Here is a 24,387-nt window from a genome sequence, read left to right on the forward strand (position 1 = left end):
CATGGAAGCCACAAGAGGGCACCCAAGCTCCCAGAGCTGGAGTTAACAGGTGGTTGGTTGTGAGCTGCCCAGTGTGGTGCTGAGAATCTAACCTGGCTCCTCTGGAAAAGCAGTGTGTGCTCTTAATCACTGAATTATCTCTCTGGCCCCAAAATGTTCTTTTAAGAAAGCTGAAGACTGTTTTCCCTTCTGCAAGGGCTTCCCCACTGTATCAGAGTTCTCTAGAAGAATAGAACCAATAGGCTGAACACATACACACACTCACACACTTTCACACACTCACACATTAACATTCACACACACACACACACATCCACACACTCACACATTAACACTCACACACATCCACACACTCACACACGTTCACATACACATCCATACTCTCTCACACACACATCCACATCTTCTTCTGTCCACTATGATCTCCAAACTGTTCTTGGGGAAGAGGCTGATTCCCAGGGTCTCAAGCCACAGACAGGGCAGGCGGCCTCTGCTGCTTTGTTGGACCTGATGTAAAGCTGAGGATTCTGCCTCTCTCTGCCACCTCACAGAAGTTACCTTTCCCTCCCTTGAGACTCATGAGATGCGCTTGATGGAGAACACTTGAGGCAGAAGAAGGGCGTAGGGTCCAGATTTTACCTGCCATTGTAACCTTGGCGCCTGCACTCCCACAGGGAGGAGCTTGGCTTATGATAAATATGCAATGGATGATCTTTAAGGTGTGGCCAAGACTCTGCCCTGCCTTGCTGATCTTGCTAGCCCTGAGGGCAGCCAGTCTGGAATGAAAGGGACTGACCGCCCTTGGTCCCTCTCAGAAAGCAGCAGCCTGGGCTGGGAGTGAAGTCTTTGCTCAGAGCTTGCTGCTCTGCTGTGAAGTGTCTACTGGAGTTTCTCAGCATCTGCTTAAACAGCATCGTGTAGGCCTTGAACCCAGAGTCTAGTATCCTGGGTCTCCCTGGGCGTCTAGGAATCTGGTGTTTTAAACAAACATGAAGTGGGGTCACTGCACATTGAGAAACATCTCCTCAGAGATGTAGGATGTGCTAGGTCTTGGGGATGGTGGGTCAGGCCCTTTGGTCCAAAACTGAGAGTTTTCAGCATAGATGTTTGCAGGGGAAGGATGCTATGGGTATCAGCCAGCAAGTGGGATATTGACCTCAACTGGAAGCAGCTGACTTGACTCATTGCTTGCTGAAGTGTGTCCTGAGCCCTTGTCCTGGGAGATATCTTTGCTGCAGTTTCTGTTAGCCTAGGAAACAAGTCTCCCAGTCAGTGATCTGGAGCTGAGTCCAGAATTGGAAGAGAGGGGCTACCACAGAGGTCAGGCAGGGTGCTGGTGTCTGCACTACTCTACCTGCTTCCCTGGTACCCCAGTGGCCAGCAGAGCTAATGCCCACATCCTTTCTGGGGTATCGGGGTCCCAGGGTCTGTCTGCTGACCTCTTTCTTCTCTTCTTCCCTCCCATCATGCCTGGCCACACCCTCCCTCCTCTCCTTAACCTACATTCTGTAGGGATTTCAGCTAAGACAAGTCTTATTTTCTTTTACCTTGAGGGTCTCACTTTGTATAAAGGTGTGCCCATCACACCCCCAGCCTTGCTTTTGGAGGAGTGAAGCCATTTTTTTCACCTGAGGAATGAAATTCATAGACACAGAAAATGGAACGGAGGTGGTCAGGGGCCATGGGGCGTGGTGTTATTATTAAATAGTTCAGATCTCATTGAGCTGTTGTGCAAAGGGGTCTGGTGGCAATTGCTACAACAAGCGTATTTAATTCAGCAGGAATGTGCAGTAGGGGGAAATGGTGCCTTGCTTTAAAGTTGCCTTTAAAGCATTAGACCCTGGTGGCGGCAGCCTTCTTGTGGATCACATTTGGCTCAGGCAGTTTCCTTTCTCCCGGCCTGGACCTTTTCTTGCTGGGTTAAGGATGGGTTATGGACACTGTAACATTCCAAAAGAGAAAAGTATCAAGTCCAGCACTCCAGGAGGGAACAGACAACGAGAAAAGAAGCCAGGGGACCATGGGGGTTCCTGCCTAGTCTGAGTATGCCATGTAGAGAGGGAAGCCTCTAGCCCAGATAGCAACTTCATCTTGGCATCTGTCCCTCTCGGTTCTTGAGTCTCACAGGTGAGGAGCGGCTTAGAACCCGGCTCTCATCACAGCAGAGTTAGCAGGTGTCACTCTCAACAGTACGTAAAGCTGTGTCATCTAACCCACCTCTACACACCCAGGGAAGAGAGAGATTTGAATTGCTCAAAGACACAGTCAGCCATTGTGTGTGATCTTAAGAGGTGTGGGAATCCTCACCGGACCCTGAACACTTCCGACCCTTTGTAGCTAAGGCTGGAAGAACAGGTTTTGTCTGGTAGAGGATCAAGGCTTATGTGTGACCTTGGAGCTGGTGAAGATCCAGCAGGCTTCCATCTCTCTCCTCATCCTCTCTTCGCTGAAAGAAGGCACAACCGTGCCTACCTACACACCACACTGTAGAGGGAGAAAGTAAAACTGGGCAGAATGGACACACACACACACACACACACACACACACACACACACACACGCACACACACGCACACACGTGCACACACACAGCCCAGGGAAAGCTAGGAAGTGTAGTCCTTAGCCCTGTGGCCATGCCTGAAGACTTAGTGTAAGACAGAGAGAAATGGAGAGAATCAGCTCCCATCCTTTGCTCTGATGCAGTCACCAGGCAACAGGAGAGGCTTGGAATGCTTTTGTCATGAGAGGAGGAGCAAGAGATGCCCCTGAAGAGGGATGGGGAGCCCGGGGTATCATTCTCGCTAAGGGGTCTGCAGTGCATTCTATATGTGCCGGGCTTTGAGTGAGGCTGGCACACAGGGTACTGAGGGTGGCACACAGGTGAATGGGCTGGGCCTGAGGACAATGACACCACCGAAGGCAAGGCCACCGCTGTACTGGAACTGGGCACTGGTGGCAGGGAAGGGGAGGGTGGGTGTGTCGACTGGGTTGACAGAGGGATTAGTGAAAAACTGTACTTGTTACTGAACATTGGAAACAGTTCAAGATGTGAGCTCTGGAAACTTCTTGGAAGAGAAAACAGTAACTACTCTTTTTTTCTCTTTTAAATGCGTCCTCAGACTGTTCTACGGATCGTGGTCCTGGGAATCTGGGATTACATCGAAAACAAAATAGAGGTATGACCAGTTTCTGTCCCCAGATCCTAGAAGCTGGGAAATGTCTCCTCTACCACAAGAGCCCCTCTCTGTCTAGCATGCACCAGGTCACAGGGGTGACACTTGGATGTGGTGGGAGGAGGGGGAGGGTAGGAGGGAGCAAACCCTGAAATTTTCCAACTGAAGAATTTTCTTTAAGACCTGCCTTGAGATTCACAGGATGTGTGCAGTTAAAGTTGAATGAATTCAAAAGGCCTTTGAGATGTACTTTAGAATAAATAAATCCTCTTGACTCACCCAGCTATGGTGCACACTGGTCAGAGAAACTGTAGACTTTTCCTAGCCTGGGTGTCCACCCCGCTCCGTGGAGATGGGGCTGTAGTGTGAGGAGAGATCACTACATTGCTGGAGGTCCAGCTGCTGCCAGTGATTTGTGCAGTAGTCCAAGGCCAGGCTAAGCTTATTTCCAGTGTCAGCTGTTTTCCTTCCTCTCCTCTGACCGTAGTTTAGTCTCTTTGGGCCCAAACCTTGGAGCCTCAGAAAGGCTCACACAAGGCTGGGCTCCTGCAAGCAGAGAGAAAGTCAGTGCTCAAGACTTAGTCAGGTGGACTACATCTCTCCTCTACCTGTCTGGTCCTCTTGCAGTATTAAAGACTGCTCTTGTGACACACTGGCCCTGGGTTCTTGCCACCCACAGATAAAGAGGCCCCTGTAAGCCATTAGCTCCCATCCTGTCAATGAAGGGTTAACCTCAGTCTCTGACCAGGGTTTAGGATTTGGGATGCAGGCCTAAGGTTGTCTAAACTAAGAGCTGTAGGGGGGTGTGAGAAGTACAAAAAAATGCTTGATCGTGTCCAGGAGGAAGAGGTCCCCTCAGAGAGGAAGCATAGGCAGCTGGAGATGGGGTGAGCTTCCGGGAGGCACAGGCTACCTGGAGAAGGTGGCCGGCAGCAGTGGCCTCCCTGGCTGCTCTCCAGCCTGACACACAGCCGGTCTGGAATGCTGAAGTACACCCCTTTCTCAGGTTTTTGACGGGGCTGTGATCATCCTGTCCTTGGCCCCGATGGTGGCGTCCACTGTGGCTAATGGACCCAGGAGCCCCTGGGATGCCATCAGCCTTATCGTCATGTTCCGAATCTGGCGGGTGAAGAGGGTCATTGATGGTGAGTAGCCTGGGGGGAGGGGGAGGAGGCAGAAGCAGTAGCTGTCCACTTGAGCAAGGAGGACCCAGGGTGGCACAGTCGGAGTGGGGGTGGGGTCATTGCACATGAGTGCTCTACTTCCCATCCCATGAAACCGTTTATTTGGTGGGGGCTGGGGTTGCTGGTTTTGTTTGTTTTGTTTTTGAGACAGAGTCTTAGTATGCAGTCTTAGCTGTGCTAGCATTTGCTGTGTAGACCACACTAGTCCCCAACTCACAGCGATCCACCACTTGCTCTGCCTCCCAAGTACCAACAGGACTATACTGCGTACATGCGAGGCCAGCCCTCCCCAGCCTTCCCATAGACTAGAAATCTCAACTCTGAAGAACAGAGTCATAAAACTGGGACACGACAGAAGGTAATGACCCAGGGAGGACAGATGGTGTCATCTCGGGGAAATGAAAGACAACCCAAGTCACTGGACTCCCAAAAGTGGTCCTCAGATGCAAAGGGCATCACAGGGAGGCCTACCTCTCAGAATGGGCTGTCCTCCTCTCCCAAGAGAAGGTGAGGAAGTGAGGAGCACAGGAGGTGCCCAGAAATTCCCCGGGACCTTCATGCCCTTTTCTTACCCCGAGAGGCACCTCAGAGGACAGTCAGGACACCGTTTAGAGCCACTACGATCAATGTTAAGGTTCCTTCCAGTCCTGAACTTGGTCTGCAATAGCAGAGTTCTCCCAGCAGCATCAGCTTGACAGGTGTAAGCAGGCAGATGGCTTCCTGGGCCGCCTGTCCTGGGAACACAAGGACGGTGCCTCATTCCTAAGCTTGGTGTGTCTGTCATCACATCGCAGCATCTTCACGGAACTGGAATGTGGGGGATCCACCAACTTAGGAAGGACAGCTCAGGGCCCTCAGCACATTCTCCTCATTTGACAGATGAAGAAACTAAGTCAAGAAAGAATAAAGGGTCACACTGTGAATAGTGCTCAAACCCATGATTGAAGCCAGTCTCTCTCTCTCTCTCTCTCTCTCTCTCTCACACACACACACACACACACACACACCACTTCCTCTTCAAAGAGGAAATGTGATTCCCAAGGACCAACCACACACACTATACACACTAGATACACATGCACACACACACCACACACTATACACACCAGACACACATGCACACATACACCACGTACTATACACAACCACAAACATAAACCATACATACCAACACAAATACCACACCACACACACACACACATATACACACACCACTTACACCATACACATACACATATACATACCACAAACACCACATGCACACACTACATAAACACCACACATACACATAGACCACATTCATACTCATACATTCTGAATACATACCACACAAACACCTCTCACACACACATACACACACACACACACAATCACACACACTATATACACCACACACACACCATACACACACCTAGCACACAATACACATACCACACATACTATATACACCATACATACCACATACTACACACTACATACACACCACACAAACACACACATACCTCACACATATACCATACATACAATCACACACACACACATACACCACACACACACCACTTTCTCTCCAAAGAGGAAGTGTGATTCTCAGGGATAAATCCCACACATACCACACACTTCACTCTATACACACCAGATACACACACATACCACATGCTACACACAACCACAAACATCCTATACACACCACACACTACACACACATATACTACACACACCACACATACACACACATATCACATACACACCATTCACCCACACGCAGAAGCACATACAACACATATACCTCATACACAAATCACACACACTGTATACTTACCACACACATACACATCACATAAACACCATACACAGAAACACACATACACAAATACACACACCATACACACTATACACATCACACATCCAAACACACAACATACCACATGCTTACCACCACATACACACACAAACACACAGACCACACACACTATACATACCATACACACTGTATACATCACATACACACAAACACACAACATAGCACAGATACACACACACTGCCTCAATGCTTTTTTTTTTTTGGCTGTTTGACTCATCCCTCCTACTCAGGACTGTCTTCTGAGCTCTGTCCATGAGAACATCTTCCCTCAGGCACGTTAATGCCTTCGGATCCTGGCAGCTGTGAATGTCTGCACACTCCTCATTGGTAGAGGCTGGCAGCCCCCTTTGAGCCTTCTTCTCCTCCGATCACACTTGTGAACTAGGGGTGCTAATTCTCACCCTGGGTGTGAACTGGTCTCAGTAACAGCCCAGGTGACAGCAGTTAGGGACAGCTTGGAGTGAGAGGCTGTAGGAGCTCACTCTGTCCTCAGAGAGAGCTGTAGAGAGGTCTAGAATCAGTGGCAAGAGACACATGTGACCTGTGACTGGTAGGTCCAAAAAAACCAGAAAGGGCTTTGAAAGGTGTGAGACCCTAAGTGCAGAGGACAAGGTGATCTGGAGTTGACTTTGAAACTTCTGTGGGTTCTGGAGCTGCTAAGCCCATGAACCCGGAGGGAGGGGCTTATGGGGCTACTGCTATCTGAAAAATCATGGGAATCCCACACTCAAGCCCTGGCTCTCTCTTGACATCTCTGTGTCAGAAGTAGGATAATTTGTAACAGAAACCCAGGATGTCCTTGACTTACACATAGAACCCCCCCTCCTTTTAACAAAAGTCTGCAGAAAGTGGCAGGTGTCACTCTCTTCCTACAAGTGACATGGCACTTGCTCGATACTAAAACCGCTTTCTATTTCGTTGCTCTGTTGCACATAACCTACCTTCTCAGAGTTACTTCATGGTCCAAGATGGCTGTGCCGGTGCTGGCCACCACTCTTCTTTATAGCCAGGAGGGATGAAGGAAGAAAATATAAAACTAAAGGCAACTCCCCACTAACCAGTGTCTGTCTGTCTGTCTATCATATCATGTCATATCATATCTATCTATCTATCTATCTATCTATCTATCTATCTATCTATCTATCTATCTATCCATCTATCTATCATCTCTCCATAATCTATCATCCACCCATCCATCCATCCAATCATCTAGTCAACTATCTACATACCTACCTACTGCCTACCTCAGAAATATCCTTTATTGATGGATTATCCCCGACTCTGCCAGAATTTGTCTTATGGACACCTGTAACTACAACAGAAGCTAGAATATAGTTATTTTCCTCGGCAATTGTACCAACACTCCAAAACTCCAGGGCTCCATGACTGTGGAGAAGGAGGAACTGAGTTTGGGTTGTAGCCTCTCGGTGTTTTCTGGATGCTTTTGGGTACCTACACATCCCCACAAACTAAGTCTGGACTTTGAAGCTGCTGCTGAATTCTAGGCTTGCTGCTCACAGTCCAAGCCTAGCTGCTGGCCAAGTTCTTCACATGGCTCCCTCTGTTTTCCAGCCTATGTCCTGCCTGTCAAATTGGAGATGGAGATGGTCACCCAGCAGTACGAGAAGGCCAAGGCCATCCAAGATGAGCAGTTGGAGAGACTGACACAAATCTGTCAGGAGCAAGGGGTAACACTTCCATATCTGCTCGCCTCTGTCCAGGCCTTGCTGAGGACCCTGGAGTGTCAGGATGCTAGAGCTTGGGCACTGAAGTCAGAGAGTGTCCTCAGCCCCTGAAGACAGCCCTCCCTCAGCTCCCACTATGCTGCAGCACTGGCCTCCACTCCACTCACTATGAGCTCAGTAAATGTGCGCTCAGTGGTTCTTTTGACTCCTCTGCCACAGACTCCCACAGCTGATAAGTGTGGATCTAGGAAGTGTCTTCACAGAACAGTACCTGCACACAGGACACCACAAACACACACACACACACACACACACACACACACACACACACACACACACTTCACATCTTCAAATCATTCCCATTGGGCTGTCTGTTTATGAACCAAGTATTTTTCTATACTTTGGGGACATGGCCTTTTGTTCTTACAAAGTGTTCCTGAAGGACAAGAAGAACCATTGTGGACCCCACCCTCAGCACATTGTACAGGGCCCATTGGACGATGGCCGTCCTTAAGATAGGGGTTGTACTCTGAAAAGGCAGCAAGCAGTATAACCGCTGAGCCAGGTTATAATTCACTCACCTATGACCACCCCGGTCATCAGGGGTCTGTTCTGTGCTGGACTTGGGTTAGGCACCAGAAACTCCACTCTAGATGGGATATGGGCCAGCTCTCTCCTCTTGGGAGCTTCAGGAAACTGCATTTGGTACCTAAAGCATCTATGAAGGCAGTCTGGTGTCATGCATGCCCCCGCAGGGACCCCGTAAACCATGGTCAGGGAAGTTTGCAGAGAAGCTAATCTGAGCAGAGCCATTTGGAAGAAGAGCAGGCAGGAGGCCCAGGAGGGAGTGGGGGCTGAGCTGAGGTGCAGAGCCCACACCCCTGGTGAGCTAAGCTGCAGGAGTGAGAGGGTGGGCTTGGAGGGGCTCTGGGCTGATCAAGGCACCTGGGGAAAGGGGAAGGGTCTCTGTGGAAGTGTTCATCTTTCATGGATCTTTCTGGCTGCTTCTGGAGGGTGGGTAGGAGGAGACAGGTGGGGACAGAAAGCCAGAGTGATAGCCATCACCCAGGTGCGAGCAGACCCAGGTTTAGGCTGGGGGTCTGGGGACCTGAGACAGGAAAGCTGGAAGTGGTACCCAGAAACCAGCTCAAAGTGGATTGGGGAGCAATCGGTTTCCTGTACAACAGGAAAGCACCACTGTTGCTGGCAACTTGCGAGATTCAGCTCAACACTTCATTGCTCCTAAACTTACAGATGCCCAACAGAGAGCGCGGCTCTAGCAACAGAGAGCTCGCGGCCCCAGCACAAGCCATCATTAGCCATGCATGTGCTTCCTGGCCAGGAGCAAAGCCTAATGGTAAACTCTTATATCACATGTCTTGAATCCTGTGCCACACAGCTTCACGTCACTCCCACATGTAGGCTCCTCACTCGGGGTCTTGGAGCAGGAACTTCTTCAGAGTCTGCACAGGAAAGAGCAATAAATAAAGAGGATCCACGATAGGTAGTGACATCTGGAAAAGAGATGAACAGAAACGAACTGTTTTAATTTAAAAAGCACCTGAAACCTGTCATCTTAGTTAAAGACTGCTGAGAGAGAGAGACAGCTGGGGTCTCTGGGGGCAGGGTGGGGGTGTGGTCTGGTGGAGCAGGACTCGGCTTCTGCTGAGAGAGTAGGAAACAAACCACTGCTCTCCAAAGCTGGAACCTTCACCCCAGAGCAGAGACAGCAATATGAGCCAAGGTTTGAGACTTGACCAGACAGCAGATACCCTGAAGGGAATGTATGTCAGCCTCAGATGTTACTGCAGGGTGTGGGAAGAGATAGTTCCAAGCCAGCCCTGTTGCTCGTGGCTTTGTGGCTTGGGTGCTGATAGAACCTTGGTTTTGTTAATCTGAAAAATGGAGGTAGTAATGAAATCCTCAGAGATGGTTCTGAGATTTAAATACTGGCTAATGGTGGCTCTCTCAAACGGCCTGCTCACTCATGCTTTAGAAATAGACCCGAGTCGTGGCTTGCCGACGTAGCCCTCTTAGAGCCAGGACAGATCTAGGCGTCTCACCTGTAATACCTTTCTCTCCCAGCCACCTTGTTGGGGGCCATTCCTTACCGTGTTTTCTGTTCAGGCTCAGTGAAAATATTGTTCCAAGCTGGTGGTGCATGTCTGTGGCAGCATTCGGAGGCAGAGACAGGAGGATTGTGAACTCAAGGTCAGCTTAAGAAGTGAGTTCTAGGCCTGAGATATATGACATGCTATCTCAAGAAAGGAAGGAAGGAAGGAAGGAAGGAAGGAGAAAGAGAAAGAGAAAGAAAGGAAGGAAGGAAGAAGGGAAGAAAGAAAGAAAGAAAGAAAGAAAGAAAGAAAGAAAGAAAGAAAGAAAGAAAGAAAGAAAGAAAGAAAAGAAAGAGCATTGCTCATGTCAGGAATGGGGCAGCCTAATCCACACTGGCCAGAGTGTCCCTTACAGGCACTGGCCTAGACTTCTCAATAATCTACAGTCTTTCCAGAATCTCCGACTGTTCACCTAGCCTTACTCCAGCCCCAGCCCCACCCCATTATTCTAGTCTTTGCCACAACCAGAGTTCTTAGGACATATTTAATAGGGGCCTTTTCAGAGAGAAATTTATGTATGCCTCAAACACAGAAACCGACCTGTAAATGTGAAATATACAGGTTTCTTGTTTAGTTGATTGATTGATTGATTGACTCACAGATAAATTGATTTTTGGAGATGGGGATTTCACTGTGTAGCTCAGACTGACCTTAAACTTTGTAGGGGTCTCCCTATCGAGATCTGGTGCAGTTTTTCTCTTGGTAATAATGTTTGGAAGGAAGACTGTAGAGTTAAGGTGCTGTTCCCACCGAGGTCGACAGGGGCACAGTCAGCCTGATGCTGGCCTGGCCACCTAGCTGAGGCTGTCAGGTTTCTCCATTGTAAAGGTTCTTTTGTCCATGTGGCATCTCATTTCTTACCACAGGCCACAACCAGGGTGCTCAGAGCCCGTCATACCTTAATTGAAAAGTCTGTGACATAAATGGTTTAGTCTAGGGTGTGGCAGGTGAGAAAACAGGCCCACAGAAAGGGAGTGTCATGCAACAGTCTAAGGAAATATGTCTATACATACAAACACACACACACACACACACACACACACACAAGAGCTCAGGTCTGGAGACAGGGATTCCTACTTTTCCTTATGATCTCTTCCGACCACTTGACACCTTTTTATTCCTCAGAATCTCGGGAGGAAGGGGAACAGAAAGGACCTGGGTGGGGAGGACACACACAGCAATCCATGTGCCTCTGAGCCCTGGCCAGCTCTTTGCATCGGTTGCTGCAACTGTGGTGTTCACAGATCCCACAGTCCTAGTCCTGGACTGCAAGTCTCTTCTTGCTGATTCTACTCCCCGGTGGGACTACAGCCAGAGTTCTAATGCCTGTGATGGAGTCAGAGGGAGTGGTTGGTGGCTGTCCTTCAAGGAGGCATTGTAGACGCCCCCCCATCTGTCTTCTGTCTCTGTCTGTTTCTCTCTGCCTTTCCCTGTCTCTGTGTCTGTCTCTCTCTTGGCCCTGGCTAAATCAATGGCACATTAGGTTAGTGATTCAGTTGATGTGGCATTGTTTTTCCTGAGTCATCTTATAAGCCCTCTTCTGAGATTTCGTGCTCGTTGATGCCCGGGCTCTTGCCATCATTCAGAAACACACCCCAGAGCCCCATCCTGTCTGCTCTTTGCCCTTCAGGCCTTGCAACAGCACTTGGCCCAAACTCATATGGCCTGGCACACTTGGGGAGTTAGTGTTTACCTCTGTTGGGTCCCATGGGAATCAGAAGGGAGTGGAGAATTTGTTCCCTGGCCATGTTCACCTTGAGATTTTGGAAAAATACTGATGGTCTAGTATCACCGAGGGGTGACTTGGAGCCAAAGGAACCCTGTGGTACCTGTGTACCCATTACTACAGATTAGATCCTGTGCAAGCATCAGTTTCTCCAAAACAGCATCCAATGGACGGCAGACACCGGGATGCTGAAATTTTGCTTATAGGAGTTGCCAGCAAGCTGGTTCCAACCTTTGCTCCACCAGAAACTCATTTTCCCCCAACACCTGAGCATCAGATTCTTTACTGAAAAGATGAGGGCAACAGAGTTGTTATTGTCTGGGTGCTATAAGGAGTCAGTTTAATTGAATAAAATGTATGGAGTTTCTTGATGTATAAGACAGGACAAGTACTCTTGAATGGACTTCCATAATGGTCATTATTCTGATGGTTAAGACTGGCAGGCTAGGCTTTGTTAACCACCCTACAGATGGGAAGACTGAGGTGTCCACAGGCTGCTCCTTACCTGGTTGTAGTTTCTTAGGGAACAGAACCCAGACTTCAGTTCTCTATACTGAAATGGGGGTGTCCACACAAGGCACCGCGAGCCATGCTGGGTCCCATTGGCTACTGCCTCAGACGTCTAGGATTGGGGCAGGGAGATGCTGAAGTGTTTGTCATGAAAGGGTCTGAGTTCAGACTCCCAGCACCTATATGAAGAACTGTGTTTGTGGCACATGCCGGTGATCTCAGTGCTAGGGAAGTGGAGACCGGAGGAGCCATAGCTGAACCAGCGAGCTCCTGTATCAATAGAGAGCGTAGAGAACCCGTGGAAAATGCCGGCCTCTGACCTCTGCACATATGATACCCATACACATGTGTGAATGCTTATCTATACAAAGATTTCCCAGGACTTAACACATAGACTGTGTTTGTTATTCTCGAGAAACCTGAGCAGGTGGCAGCAGACACTGGAAGTGGGGACGTTGCTTCTGGCATGCACCTCTAAGGCAGAAAAGGTAGAAGCATGCAGCACCCCAGTGCTAGTGTGCAGGAGATAGGGCAGGCTTTGTGGGTACAGGGTACAAGAGTCTGTCTCCTCATCCTAGCCACCCTCCAGACCTGAAGTGAGAACCCTGACCAAAGCTCACAGTCTGCACAAACCGCTCCCCTTTGAGGCCGTGCCCAGAGCCCAGAGAATGGGCCAAAGGGCAGGAGTAACAGGAAACATATCCATTCCGCTTTCCCAGTAGCTCCTTCAAGAGCTCCTTCCTTCCCTGCACAAGCCTTAAGCCCCACCTTTTAGGCACAATAGCCTTTGTTACCTGGGTTTTTTTTTTTTTTTTTTTTTCAAGATTTCCACCGTAAAGTTATTATTTTTCAACACGGGAAGTGGTTTGTAAAACAGCTGATGGATTCAGTGACAAGCCTATTTAGCTGATAAAATTAGCCATCAGAGAAATAACGTATGTTATCCTTTGCCTATAATTTAAATTTATGGCCATCTACCCGTCATCTCCACAGTGGATGGAAAGGGGCCAAGGTCAGTCTCGGCCTCACCCCGCTCCTAAATCATTAGTTTGCAACCGGCTCCTGATTTTTATTGTTACCAACAACGGTGAGAGCAACGGAGATAAACATTGGATGCCATCCCGGCAGCAGATGGCTTTGAGAGCTGAGCAGCCTGTGCAGACGGCACTGACAGAACGGAGCCAAATTATTGCTACTGCATTAGATGCCATCGAGCCGCTGGCCACAGTGCGCATTGGTCAGGTTGCAGCCCACGTGAATTGGACTCTGTGGCCAGCCCATTAAAGGCCAGGAAAGGCTGGGTGTGGCCACCGTGGAAGGGCCTGGCTCACTCCAGTAATGCACAATCTAGGGCTCTCTGTGGGCCCTGCTGATCAGGTTGGGTTATCAGATTAGAAAGAGTTGCTTCGATTTATTTCCTGAACTTAAGGATGGGCTTTTGTGTAATGTTTGCTAGCAGAAGATTTGCTTTTTTTGTCATCAAAGGCACTGTGCACCTACCTTTGCCAGAGGACAGGCCCTGTGAGCCCTGGAGGTCCTGGAGGATATAGTATTCTACTGATTGGTTTTGGCAGGTTGACTATAGGGGGGTCTAGGAGTTGGGGGTGCATCTATCCTGCTCAGGAGTGGCTAGTTTCGTTCCCTTTCCTTCCTTCCTTCCTTCCTTCCTTCTTTTCTTCCTTCCTCTCTGCTTTCCTTCGTTCCTTCCTTCCTTCTTCCCTCCCTCCCTTTTCTCCCTAGGAATTTCTTGATAGATCGGACTGGTGGTTTTCACTGGATCCTGAAGCTTGGGTGGGGGTGGGGTGGGAATGAATATCCCAAGCGCACGCTCTGCCTCTGTGTGCACTCCCAGCTGAGTGATTTGTTGCTTTTGTCTCACTCTTCCTTCTCCCTGGGCCTCGGTTGTGCCTGTCTTTCCTCTCTCACACCCTTTCTCCCACTGGCTTCTCCCTGTCTCCCACCCATTCTTTTTGGTATTTTCTTAGACCCATCTCTCATCTTAAAGCTCAAGAGCTCTGTCTCTTCTGTCTGCCCAGGCTGCGGTAACACCGCCTTCAGTTTGTATCATAAAGCGTGGCTCTCATCCTCCACTGGAAAGTTATTAAGGGACCACAGAGCCCAGGCTGGTCTGGGGCTTGCCTCAGTTCTTCTGGGTGTGTGTGCCACACCTCCAGGCTCATTTTCCTTAAATGGCGACTCTTCCCTGCTTCTTTGCGTGGCTCCTCGGTCTCACTGGATGCTGCACACTGTTGGTGTGTGAGTGAGGGTTCTGGGTTATCAATCTTCAAAGAGTCGGTCTTCTGGAAAAGGCTTCTGTCAGCAGCAGCAGGGTTGGCCCTCGTGAGGATTTCATTCCCGATCCCAGCCCCAACCCCCAACTGGAGTCCCAGGGCAAGACTCAGACCTCAGCCAGTCCACTTGTCTTGAACTGGATAGAAAGTTAAATAGAGCCCAGAGGAGAAAGGGGCTGTTTCCAGTGTGGTGGAAGGGATGGGTTAAGAGCTCAGGCCCCTCCCCCAGACCAGCTTTGTTCCTATGGGGACCTCCTGGTCTCCTTCTGCTGCTATCAAGCTGACCCATGCTCTGTTTGGCTGGCCCATCCTTCTCTCCCACGAGACTCTAAGTTTCCTGACACAAGGTCATGGAGCTGGTTGCCAATGGCAAGGACTCCATCTTCTGCTTTGCTTCTGGACATCATGTAGTCCTGGCCTTCCCTTCCCTCTAGCACAGAAGGCTCCTTCCACCTCCAGGCCTAAATTAACTCATCTAGTTAATAACACCCTGACATTCCTCTGACAACCCTTCAGTCAACTGGGGGAGGTGTATGGAGTCATATTAAGTATCAGAAGAATGGGAGTCAGTGTCTAAGGGTCTCACTGGGACATGCTGAGAAACCCCTATGGGCTGTCTCAGCCAGTGGCCAGAGTAGAATGCCATCTGGCCCATCTGCAGTTAGGAGTTGGTCATTGTTACTTGGGGTGATGCCTGTGAGCATCCAGATGCCCTGCATCCTCCTGACATGAAGTGTCTAAAACCCTATCCTAGCCGAGCACAGAATTGCACACCTTTAATCCCAGTACTCAGGAGGCTGAGGCAGGTGGATCTCTTGTGTGTTCAAGGGCAGCCTGGCTTACATAATCAGACCCTTGTCTGGTGGGGAGGGGGACAAAACAGAACGGAACCTGTGTAGCAGGCTGCTCTCTCTCTAACCCTCATCCCAATGAATGCAGGGACACCCTTGCCTATTAAATAGCTTCTCTTGGCTTATCTCCTTCAGTTTTGCTTTCATCCTGTTCCGAGTCTGGCCTTATCTGGACTACCGCAGTAGGGCCCTGGTTTGGTGATCCCTACTGATCCCTGCATCTCCCCTTCTCCACCCTGCAGCCAGCCTGCTGCTCTCCCTGTGGGTCATGTCACTAATACCACCGGTTCCGCCCTGTGTAAATAAAGACTAAAATCTCTAAAATATCTCACCCTGGTTACATGGCTCCACCTAGCAACCTCTGCAGCCTCCCCAACCCTGCTTGCCTGCTAATCTCTGCATCTGTTCCTCCTGGCCTCAGGCACTACCTCAGGACTTGTGATTCTCAGCAGAGATGTGTCCCTGGCAAGTGGCGCAAACTCGATCACCCAGGACTCACCTCTAAGCCAGGGAAGGCCTTTTTCATTCTAAACCAAGTAAGGGAATTTTGACATAGCCCCTGCCTGACTTCTGAATGGAGAAGCAGCGAATGAGAAGCCACATGGGTTTGGTGTTCACATCTGCCGTTCAGAACTTGTTTCTGAACATGTGTAGTCTTGGCCTGAGCAGGCCCTGACCTCCAGCTGGCTGGCCTGAATTCCAGTGAGACTTCCCAGAGCAGCTCTGTATTGATTACAAGCCATCAATAATGCATCCCTGCAGAGGGACCTAGGAAGCCATTAGCTGGGCCTGCAGAGTCTGAGGCATGGCCTTGGAGAAAGCAGCTGTATGTGCCCATGGGAAGTTCCCATCAGCCTGGGCAAACGGGCTCCAGTCCCCACAGAGCTCAGCAAGATTACTTCATGGAACTTCTGGACCTTGTTTATAGAGAAGTGGCCCCTTACTCCCTGCAAGGAAAGGCCACCATAAAATTTACAAGCCATATTTCCTCAAACTCTGAAACAACTAGCCCATTTGAGGGCTAGGTTGTTGAGGTACAGTGTCTTGAGTCAGGAGTTAGGACTGTGACTGTACCCATCATAGCCCCAGGTTTGGGGTGAAGTATAACATGTACCCATATCTTTGTGTGACCAAGTCAGAGTATGGCCAGTAATGGAGGCTTAGATTATAGAATTTATACTGGGCGTATAACCAGGATCAAGGCTCAGTATATATGGCACAGTCTTTGTTGATGCTTTGGGTTAAAGTTGAAGCTCAGGCTGTAGGTGGAGTTAGGCTCAGCCTGAAACCACAAGACTGAAGAAACTAACTAGTTCAACTTCATTTACTCCAAAGTATTTGAGGACTTCCTGCATATACACACAGCTCACAAGGCCCATGTTGGTGCACCAGGGCCCAGTCATGCCTGTTTCTCTCAGTCTGCCATGACATTGTGCTAGTAGCTTGAATTTAACTCGCCGAGTATGTGCACCGTGCTGCAGAGAGACGGGGCAGGCACTGCAAACTGAATGGAGTTTGCTTTTGATAGTTTTTTAAAAAAATGTTTTATTTATCTCTTTACATATTTATTTTTGCCTGCAAAGTAGAAGGTTTCCTCGTGGCATTTTTGCACCTCTTAAGGCTTTGTTTCTGTTTATCAGCACAGTAAACTAAAGGTCTTAACAGAAAAAAAACAGGGGAACTGCACATTTGCATCTGATTTGCATCAGATTGCCTCTCAGACACCACCAGGATGAGAGTTGGAGGGAGAATCCAAATGCTCAGAACTTAGGGAACTGTGGGTTCAGAGGTTGGCTCAAAGTTCAAGGAATTAGGGAAAGTGGAGAAAATAGTGACTATGTATAATGGAGGATCTGCAGCCGACATGGCCACAGAGGAGGAAAAGGGACTAATTCTGCCCTTAAGAGCACCAAGGACTCTGGGAGTAAGGGGACATCATGTGAAACATCAGGGCAAGGCAACTGGGTAAAAGTCTATACAGAAATGTAAAACATTCTAAGGCTTGTCTGGCCAGAAGGCTATACCATACCCTAAAAGAGGCCATGGGTTTGCCTCTGGAGCGATGGAACCAGAAACTCAGCACATAAGCTCTGTACTGGGCGGGTGCCCAAGGAGAGAGCTACATGGCTGAAGTAAGAGTGAAGAGAAGGCCCCCTTCCCCAGTGATGCTCCACTCCCCTTCCTGCTCCCAGTGCAGAAGCCCCGGCCCAGAGACGCACCCCTGACAGAGGTTAATAACCTAAGTGGTCCCAGACACGGCCAGCAGACAATGACCCAGGGAGATGCCCAACGCTGGGCCACTGACGCTGGTCGCTGCTGGGCCACTCCACCAGTAACTAAATGCCTTCAGCTGTGCTCATGTTCTGCTTCCATAAAAATGGATGGACTGAATATGAAAATAGACCCGGGGGTGTGGCCCAGTCCGGAGAGCGGCTGCCTAGTGCGGGAGGCTTTGAGTTTCAGTCCCAGAGCTGCATGGGGGCAGGTAGAGCGGTATCCCGGCACACAAAAGTGTGGGCCACACATCACAGGTGAGGTTGGAGCTGCCCAGGACGACATGAGGCCCTGTCTAAGGAAGAAGAGAGGGAGAGACGGAGACCCAAGCAAATGAATGAAATCGGTGTGATGCAGATAATTCAAAGAGGCTGTTGTGACTGGGAGCCCCGTGGGTTAGGAAAAGCCTCCCTAAGTGGACACCAGTCACGTGATCTGGGACAGAGGGGACAAGGGTGCCATCTGATCTAGGTTTTCCAGAGTCTGTGAAGGAGATGCAGTTGCGAGGCTGTGGCCCCGGCAGTGGAACTGGAGACATGTGAGCAGTCTAACAGAGAGCACTTGCGGATGGCGCTGGACTCGGGAGTAGGTTAGATGCTGAGAGGAAACAAGGAAGTGAAGAGGGGTTTTTTTTTTGGCTGTAGTTAATGTGATATAAAAACACCCGAGGAACAGGTCTGGGAGACAGTGGAGTGCTATTTTGACCAAGCGAAGTGAGTACACGGTGGTCGTTCACAGGCTGGATATGCCAGATTGACGTTGTAACAAGGGGGCGGGGCAGGAGATCTGCTTTGGGACCTCATGGGCAAATCGGTAACAGAAAGAAAGCATCAGCACCCTCGCCTATGTATAGGGTGCAATGCGGATTTTGAACACTAGGTGGCAGTGAATACTCACTACCCTCACAGGCTCTTTGTCCTACACACAGAAGTCTCAGTAAGATTTCAAGTGTGGACACCTGTCTCCGTCACAAACCCGGGAGACATTTAGAAGCTTTTCTCAGAAGCTTCCCAATGATGGCGGTATTACCACTGAGGTTTTTTGTTGTTGTTTTTACATTTTGTTTTGTTTTTTAACCACATCTTCAAAAAGGGACATAAAACTGCGTTTACAAACGAGGAAACTGAGGCCAGAGAAAGTGAATAACCCTCCCAAGGTCACATATCCCAGTACTATCTAGCCGAGAGTCATTTCCCACAACTCGTGGAAAAGGGACATTGATGTTACTGAACACAAGCCAGACTAGAGTTATGTGAAGCCCAAATGCTCAAGCCATGGGGGTGGGATGGGAGTCTCCTGACTTCCATTAAGCACCTGTCTGAGGCACCCGAGGAGCGAGCGCTTTCTTTCCATTCCTCGGAGGCACACAGCTAAGGGCGGATTCAAACCCAGATGTCCTGACGGCCGGTTCGGTGGCCTTCTTATAAACTACAGTTGACTTCTATTCACGGACGTTTTCTTAGAGTAGTGCCTGCCCACACGGTATCTGAGTCAAAGGGTTCCAGTAGGTTGTGGTGCTGAGAAGCTTGCTAAGAAGTGCAGTGTCTCGCCTTTGGGTGCTCGGGCCTTTCATCCCCATACCCAGGTGCAGGCCCCTGTCCTTCCCACCGGTGCCACCTCGCCCCCACCCCGGCAAGCATACCCACCTGCAACCCTCCCGCCTCTTGCAGTTCGAGATCCGGCAGCTGCGTGCGCACCTGGCCCAGCAGGACCTGGATCTGGCCGCCGAGCGGGAGGCGGCGCTGCAGGCCCCACACGTGCTCAGCCAGCCTCGCAGCCGCTACAAGGTCGTGGAGGCCGGCACGTGGGCCGAGGAGACTGCGGCTGAGAGCATCGTGGAGGAGCTGAGGCCCTCTCAAGGTGAGCCCGCTGTTCCCAGAGTCCCATGGATACCTCCTTCTTCACTCCAGGTCTCAGCACGGAGAGGTTAGGACAAGGGGTTCCAGGAGCTGGGGACACTTGTAGATCTGTGCCTTCTCATTTGCGGGACACTCCGAAGTTAGTGCCCACGTGATGAGTCTCAGAGCCCAGGAGGAACATCTAGCCAGGGGATCGTGGTGCAAACTGAAACGTATTCAGATCTGGTAACGCCATCCAAATCCCATTGCGAATTAAAAATTGTTACTTTCCTTGTACTTGCAAAAAGGATAAGGGGTGGACAGATGGACGGATGGATGGAAGGAAAGCAGGAAAGAGAGTAGAGAGGCTAGAGAAGAAGTCCAGGCCTAAAACCAAAATAGCCTGTGACCTAAGCTTATCAGATTAGGCCAACTGAAGGCCATAACGTGAAAGGTAAAGGGGCACAGGACCTATAGCCCCAGCCTGATGCTATTTCTAGATCTAAAATCCATTTCTTCTTCCAGGCAGCTTTGACCTGGGCAGGGGATTTTTGCTTCTCTGGACCCTGATTTTTACCTGTGGTCAAGAGGTGTCCTTACAGGGTTGTAAAAAAAACAGCCATATCCAGAGAAAGATGGTGCTGGGCCTATTTGGACTTCTGGACTTCCAAAGCCAGCTTGGTCCAGGAGTGACTTCATCTTGGTCACCTGTGTTTATCCTTATGTCAAAGACAGAACTAGAAAAGGCAGGTGGGGCAGGAGGCCCCACTTCTAGATGAATAGCTTGAGACCTTAGTGGACTTACCACCTCACCTCCAGCTCCCTCTGCAGCCTCACAGGGGTGTGAGGAGATAGTGTGAGTAATCTCTCCCCTCCCGTGTTCAGTGACCTCCTAAAGTCACCTCAACTTAACACCCTGACGGGTTCCCTGTCCTCGCTCTGAAAAATGCCCAAGTAGCTTGGAGTAGTGTGGTCATTTGTTAGATGCCTATAACAGAATGCCCCAGGCAGAGGGATTTGAGGGATGGGGATAGCCTCACACTTCTGGGTACAAGACTCTGAGATCTGGGTAGGGCATGATAGAGAACCTATCCCCTCCTCTTCTGTAGCTCTTGGTGACTGTTGGCAATCCTTGGCTGCTGGAAGCACTAGTATCCGCCTTCCTCTTTACATGGCAGCTCCTTCATGTTTGTGTCCAAACCCCACATCTGTACAGAACCCACACTAACAGGACCTCAACTTGACTAATTGCATCACAATAGTGCTTCCTCATATCCTGGTCCTGGGACTTGGAACTTCAGGATAAACACATGGTGGGGGGGGGTGGTTATGCAATCAACAACAGATGATACAGGAGACCCCTTCCTCACCTGCTCCTGCCCTATCACCCCACGGCATCCCTGGGTACCTCGGTATCTTTTAATGCACACGTACCTGGTGTATAGCAGCCACCCACACAATTCAGTCCTCAACTGCATTTCCACAGCTGTCCCCAGAGTCCCCAGTGGCACAGACAGTGCCTCTGAAGCAGAGGGCAAGATGCAGAGGCTGTGAGAAGTCTCCATGATTCATGGCCTGAGGTAGTCCAGGAACTCAGGGCATCCCCCAGCTGATTTCTCTCTGACCAGGAGCCATGTCCAGGGTGGAGATTTCCATGACACGAGACATTACAGTCAGATGAGAGAAGAGCATTCTGGGGCACTCCAGAGATGAAGAAAGGGCAACATTTGTTAGTAACCGTGACTTCCAGGGTAGCAGGGCTCAGAGGCCCTCTGCATGTAGGAAACAGACAATCCAGACATTAACCTGCAGACGTAACAGTGAGTCACAGGAGCCTTGGGACACTGTGGCCAGCGCCACCTCTGCATGGCTGTCACTCCTTAGGTGGGGGAGGGCCTCTGGAGAGGACAAGAGTGCCTGCTACAGCTCCAGACAAGGGACGAGCTTCCTGAAGTTGCCAGCAGGTCCCAGACAATCCTGACTGCCTTCTGTGTAGACTTGCTCTAGCACAAATCATTTTTAAAACCTGGGTTGCAAAGTTCCAGGCTTTGGGGCCTGCCAAGTTCATGGTGCCCCTGTATAGTCATTAATACTTCTTTCCCAAATTTATTAGTCTTGAAACTCGCCCATAACTTATGAAATACAGCTCCCGGTGGGAGTGCCACAGACTTTCCCATATATCACAACTTTGGCGTCCCCCTTGCTGCACCAGCGTCCAGAGAAGCAACCACAGAGATGCCTCTGGCCAATCTGCCCTTGGCCTTCCCTCTGCCAAGCAGCAGTGTTTATCCTTGGGGGGGGGGGAACAGGACCAAGGTACCCTTGCTGGCCCCAAGTGTGTGGCCCTGAGACAAGTGCTGGGGACCCTCAGAGCCTCGGAGCTTTGTTAGGTAGACCTGGAACAGCCTCACAGACTGGCATCTGAAGTAGCCTGCATAAGCCTGGGCCTTGATGGTCGCTTAGCCTGAGTAGGTACTAGCTTCATGGCCTGTACAGTCCCATAAGGCCCCGGGGCTCCAGGAACTGCTTTTGCCCTCCTGGCAATTTGGGTGCTTTTTTTAAAAAAGCTGCAACAGGTTCCACAGCTTGTCTAGTCTCAGAGCGCCAGAAGCTCTCCCCTGAGAAAGCCTGGGGGTTCAGTTGTGAGCACTGCCCTCGGGCGTGGCATGCCACAGGCGCCCTGGGAATGTCAGCGTCTTCTCAGCGAGTGCTGTTGCACCATGTGACTGGGAGAACAGGAGCAGGAATGGGACACCACCAGCCTCTTAGGCTTTGAGGTGTGAGTCTCCTTAGGCGCCCTCAGGACTGAGCCACACGGAGCTCAGCTCTCTCTCCAGAAGGCCAGGCCCTGCTGGCTCACCAGCCTTTCTACCTCTGCCTTGACCAGCAGGTCTGGAGCCCTGACCAAGGGAGTCAGTGTCCCCTCTGGACTCGGCTTTGCTAGGATTAATCAGGTTGAGTTTGCAAAGTGTTCACTCCCAGGGATGAGCCTCCTGAGACTTCAGAGCCAATGGGTGTGCTGTGGGCCAAGGATTCAGGCATGTGAGGCCTGTCCATGGCTGCCATGTCAGTGGGGCTGTATAACTCCCCAGAAGATTTGCATTTGTCACCCCCATTTTATAGGCAAGGAAGCAGAAGCCCGGAGTGGCTGAAAAACTTGCCTAAGACCACACAGCAAGTATCCTGGAGAGCACCACGGTCTGCTTTTATCAGAAGCTTATGTTTGCACCTTTTCTCCCGACAACCAAGGCCTGTCAAGCTCAGTCCTCAGTGAATTGCTTCCACAGACTGGTCTCTAGGGCTTCTCCATGCTAAATCGAAACAGCCCTTAGCAGCGGAGGGGCTTGTTATGAGGTGGGAAGTGGGCAGTGCCTTGGGAAGCTGGCTGTGTGGGCAGGTATTCCTCTGCCCAGCTTCATGCCAGTCCCACCTGTGAGGTGTTAGGGGAAGAGTAGCGACACAGGCTGAACAGTGCAGAGAGCAGTTCACAGTGGCCTTGTGGCTTCTTGAGGGGGAATGAGAGGGTTGGAGGTCCTGTAGATCTGTGACCTGTCCAGACTTCTGTTTTGCCACTTGACATATGTCAAACCAAAGTACTGAGGAAACTGAATGGCATGTGCTTCCTGCTCTTAAAGGCTTTGTGTCCCCTGTATGGATAGGGACAGAGGCTCAGCCCCAGGGTTCTTGGGGAATGGGATCTAGGAGCCTGCATGGAGCACGTGGCACCAAAGTCAGCACTAGAGGAACTGGGGTAGACCTCAGACACAGAACCCCTTGTGCAACATGAGTCTGGAGCAGTGGGCAAAGTATATACTGTGGCCACCAGGGATCAGGCTTGGTATCCAGTACATTCAGAAAAGGAGTGATCCAGCTCATTAACTCTATAGGCAAGTCGAAACCTGGAGATGAAGCCGTGAGGTCCCACCCATAAGAAGCAGGGCCTTAGCAGAGGGGTCAAGGCCCCTTGGCTTGTTAGTTACAGGCTTGATGAAAGTTGGGGTGCTAAGGAAGCTGAGGAGGCACTTATCAGTAGTCAGGATCTCTCCTGGGGGAAGGACCCATTCACCAAAGGGAAGGTGGAGAGTCAGGAAGAGAGCGTGACTTCTGCTTTGGACTTTAGTCACAGGGAGCTGGAGGTCATCCGAGAGGTGTCCAGGCCAGTCAGTGCTCGGGAGAGAGGTCTCGGCTGAAGGCTCCCTGACTGAGCTTGTTATAATCAACACCTGGGTAAACACCTCAACCATGGAGGCAGCAGTGTGGAGACCAGGCTGGGGCATCTTGGGGGCTGAGATGTAGGATGCCTGCAGGAGCTGCAACTCCAGGTTGTCACCACCCACCCCAGGTCTGGGGCAATGGTGACTAGCCTGGGTAGGGGGTCACAGGAATGCAGTATATTGGAAGCCTGGCACTGGTCAGGCCTGCAGAGGAGAGCAGGGTGTCTGCTGGCCAAGAGGTTGGCATGAGTCAGCAAACAGAGTTGCTAAATATATTCGCAGGGCATAGGCCGCTTTAGGAGATGATTATGCCAGTTTTAGAAGGACTAGTAGTATGTTAAACGCTCACAGCCTTGTCAGGCCAATATTAAAGAATACACTCACAATGGGTTTGTCTTGGTTCCCATGTGCAGGGGGGTTGCAGGCTCTGTGAACCATTGTGCAGTTAGACATTTGTTTCCTGATGAGACAAAGTCCCTGCTCCTCTGAGGTGGGTCTGCCTCGGCCCTTCACTGTGCTCCTGAGGCAGGAACTCCTTGTTCTAATACCTGGCACAGAGCTAGGCTCTGGGTAGGTAGGAGGTATTGATTTCTCTCTGGGGGTGGCAGATCACCCAGATGCTTCTGGGACCTTCTAGCTATGTGGCACAGACACATTACAGTCTGA

The 24,387-nt window shown here is 50.3% G+C and overlaps 1 protein-coding gene across 1 annotated transcript in view; it reads left to right on the top strand.

Moving 5' to 3' along the window:
* TMEM266 (transmembrane protein 266) overlaps positions 1-24,387 on the top strand; it is a gene marked incomplete at its 3' end in the record, with an annotated part of 58,658 nt that overhangs the window by 31,108 nt on the left and 3,163 nt on the right. The window contains exons 5-8 of the mRNA XM_080930645.1: positions 3,120-3,176; positions 4,180-4,318; positions 7,791-7,906; positions 19,340-19,529. Of these exons, the coding sequence (XP_080786771.1) occupies positions 3,120-3,176; positions 4,180-4,318; positions 7,791-7,906; positions 19,340-19,529 (502 nt within the window). The remainder of the gene's footprint in view (positions 1-3,119; positions 3,177-4,179; positions 4,319-7,790; positions 7,907-19,339; positions 19,530-24,387) is intronic.

Source organism: Micromys minutus, assembly GCF_963924665.1.
Source record: "Micromys minutus genome assembly, chromosome: 16".
Classification (NCBI taxonomy): Eukaryota; Metazoa; Chordata; class Mammalia; order Rodentia; family Muridae; genus Micromys; species Micromys minutus.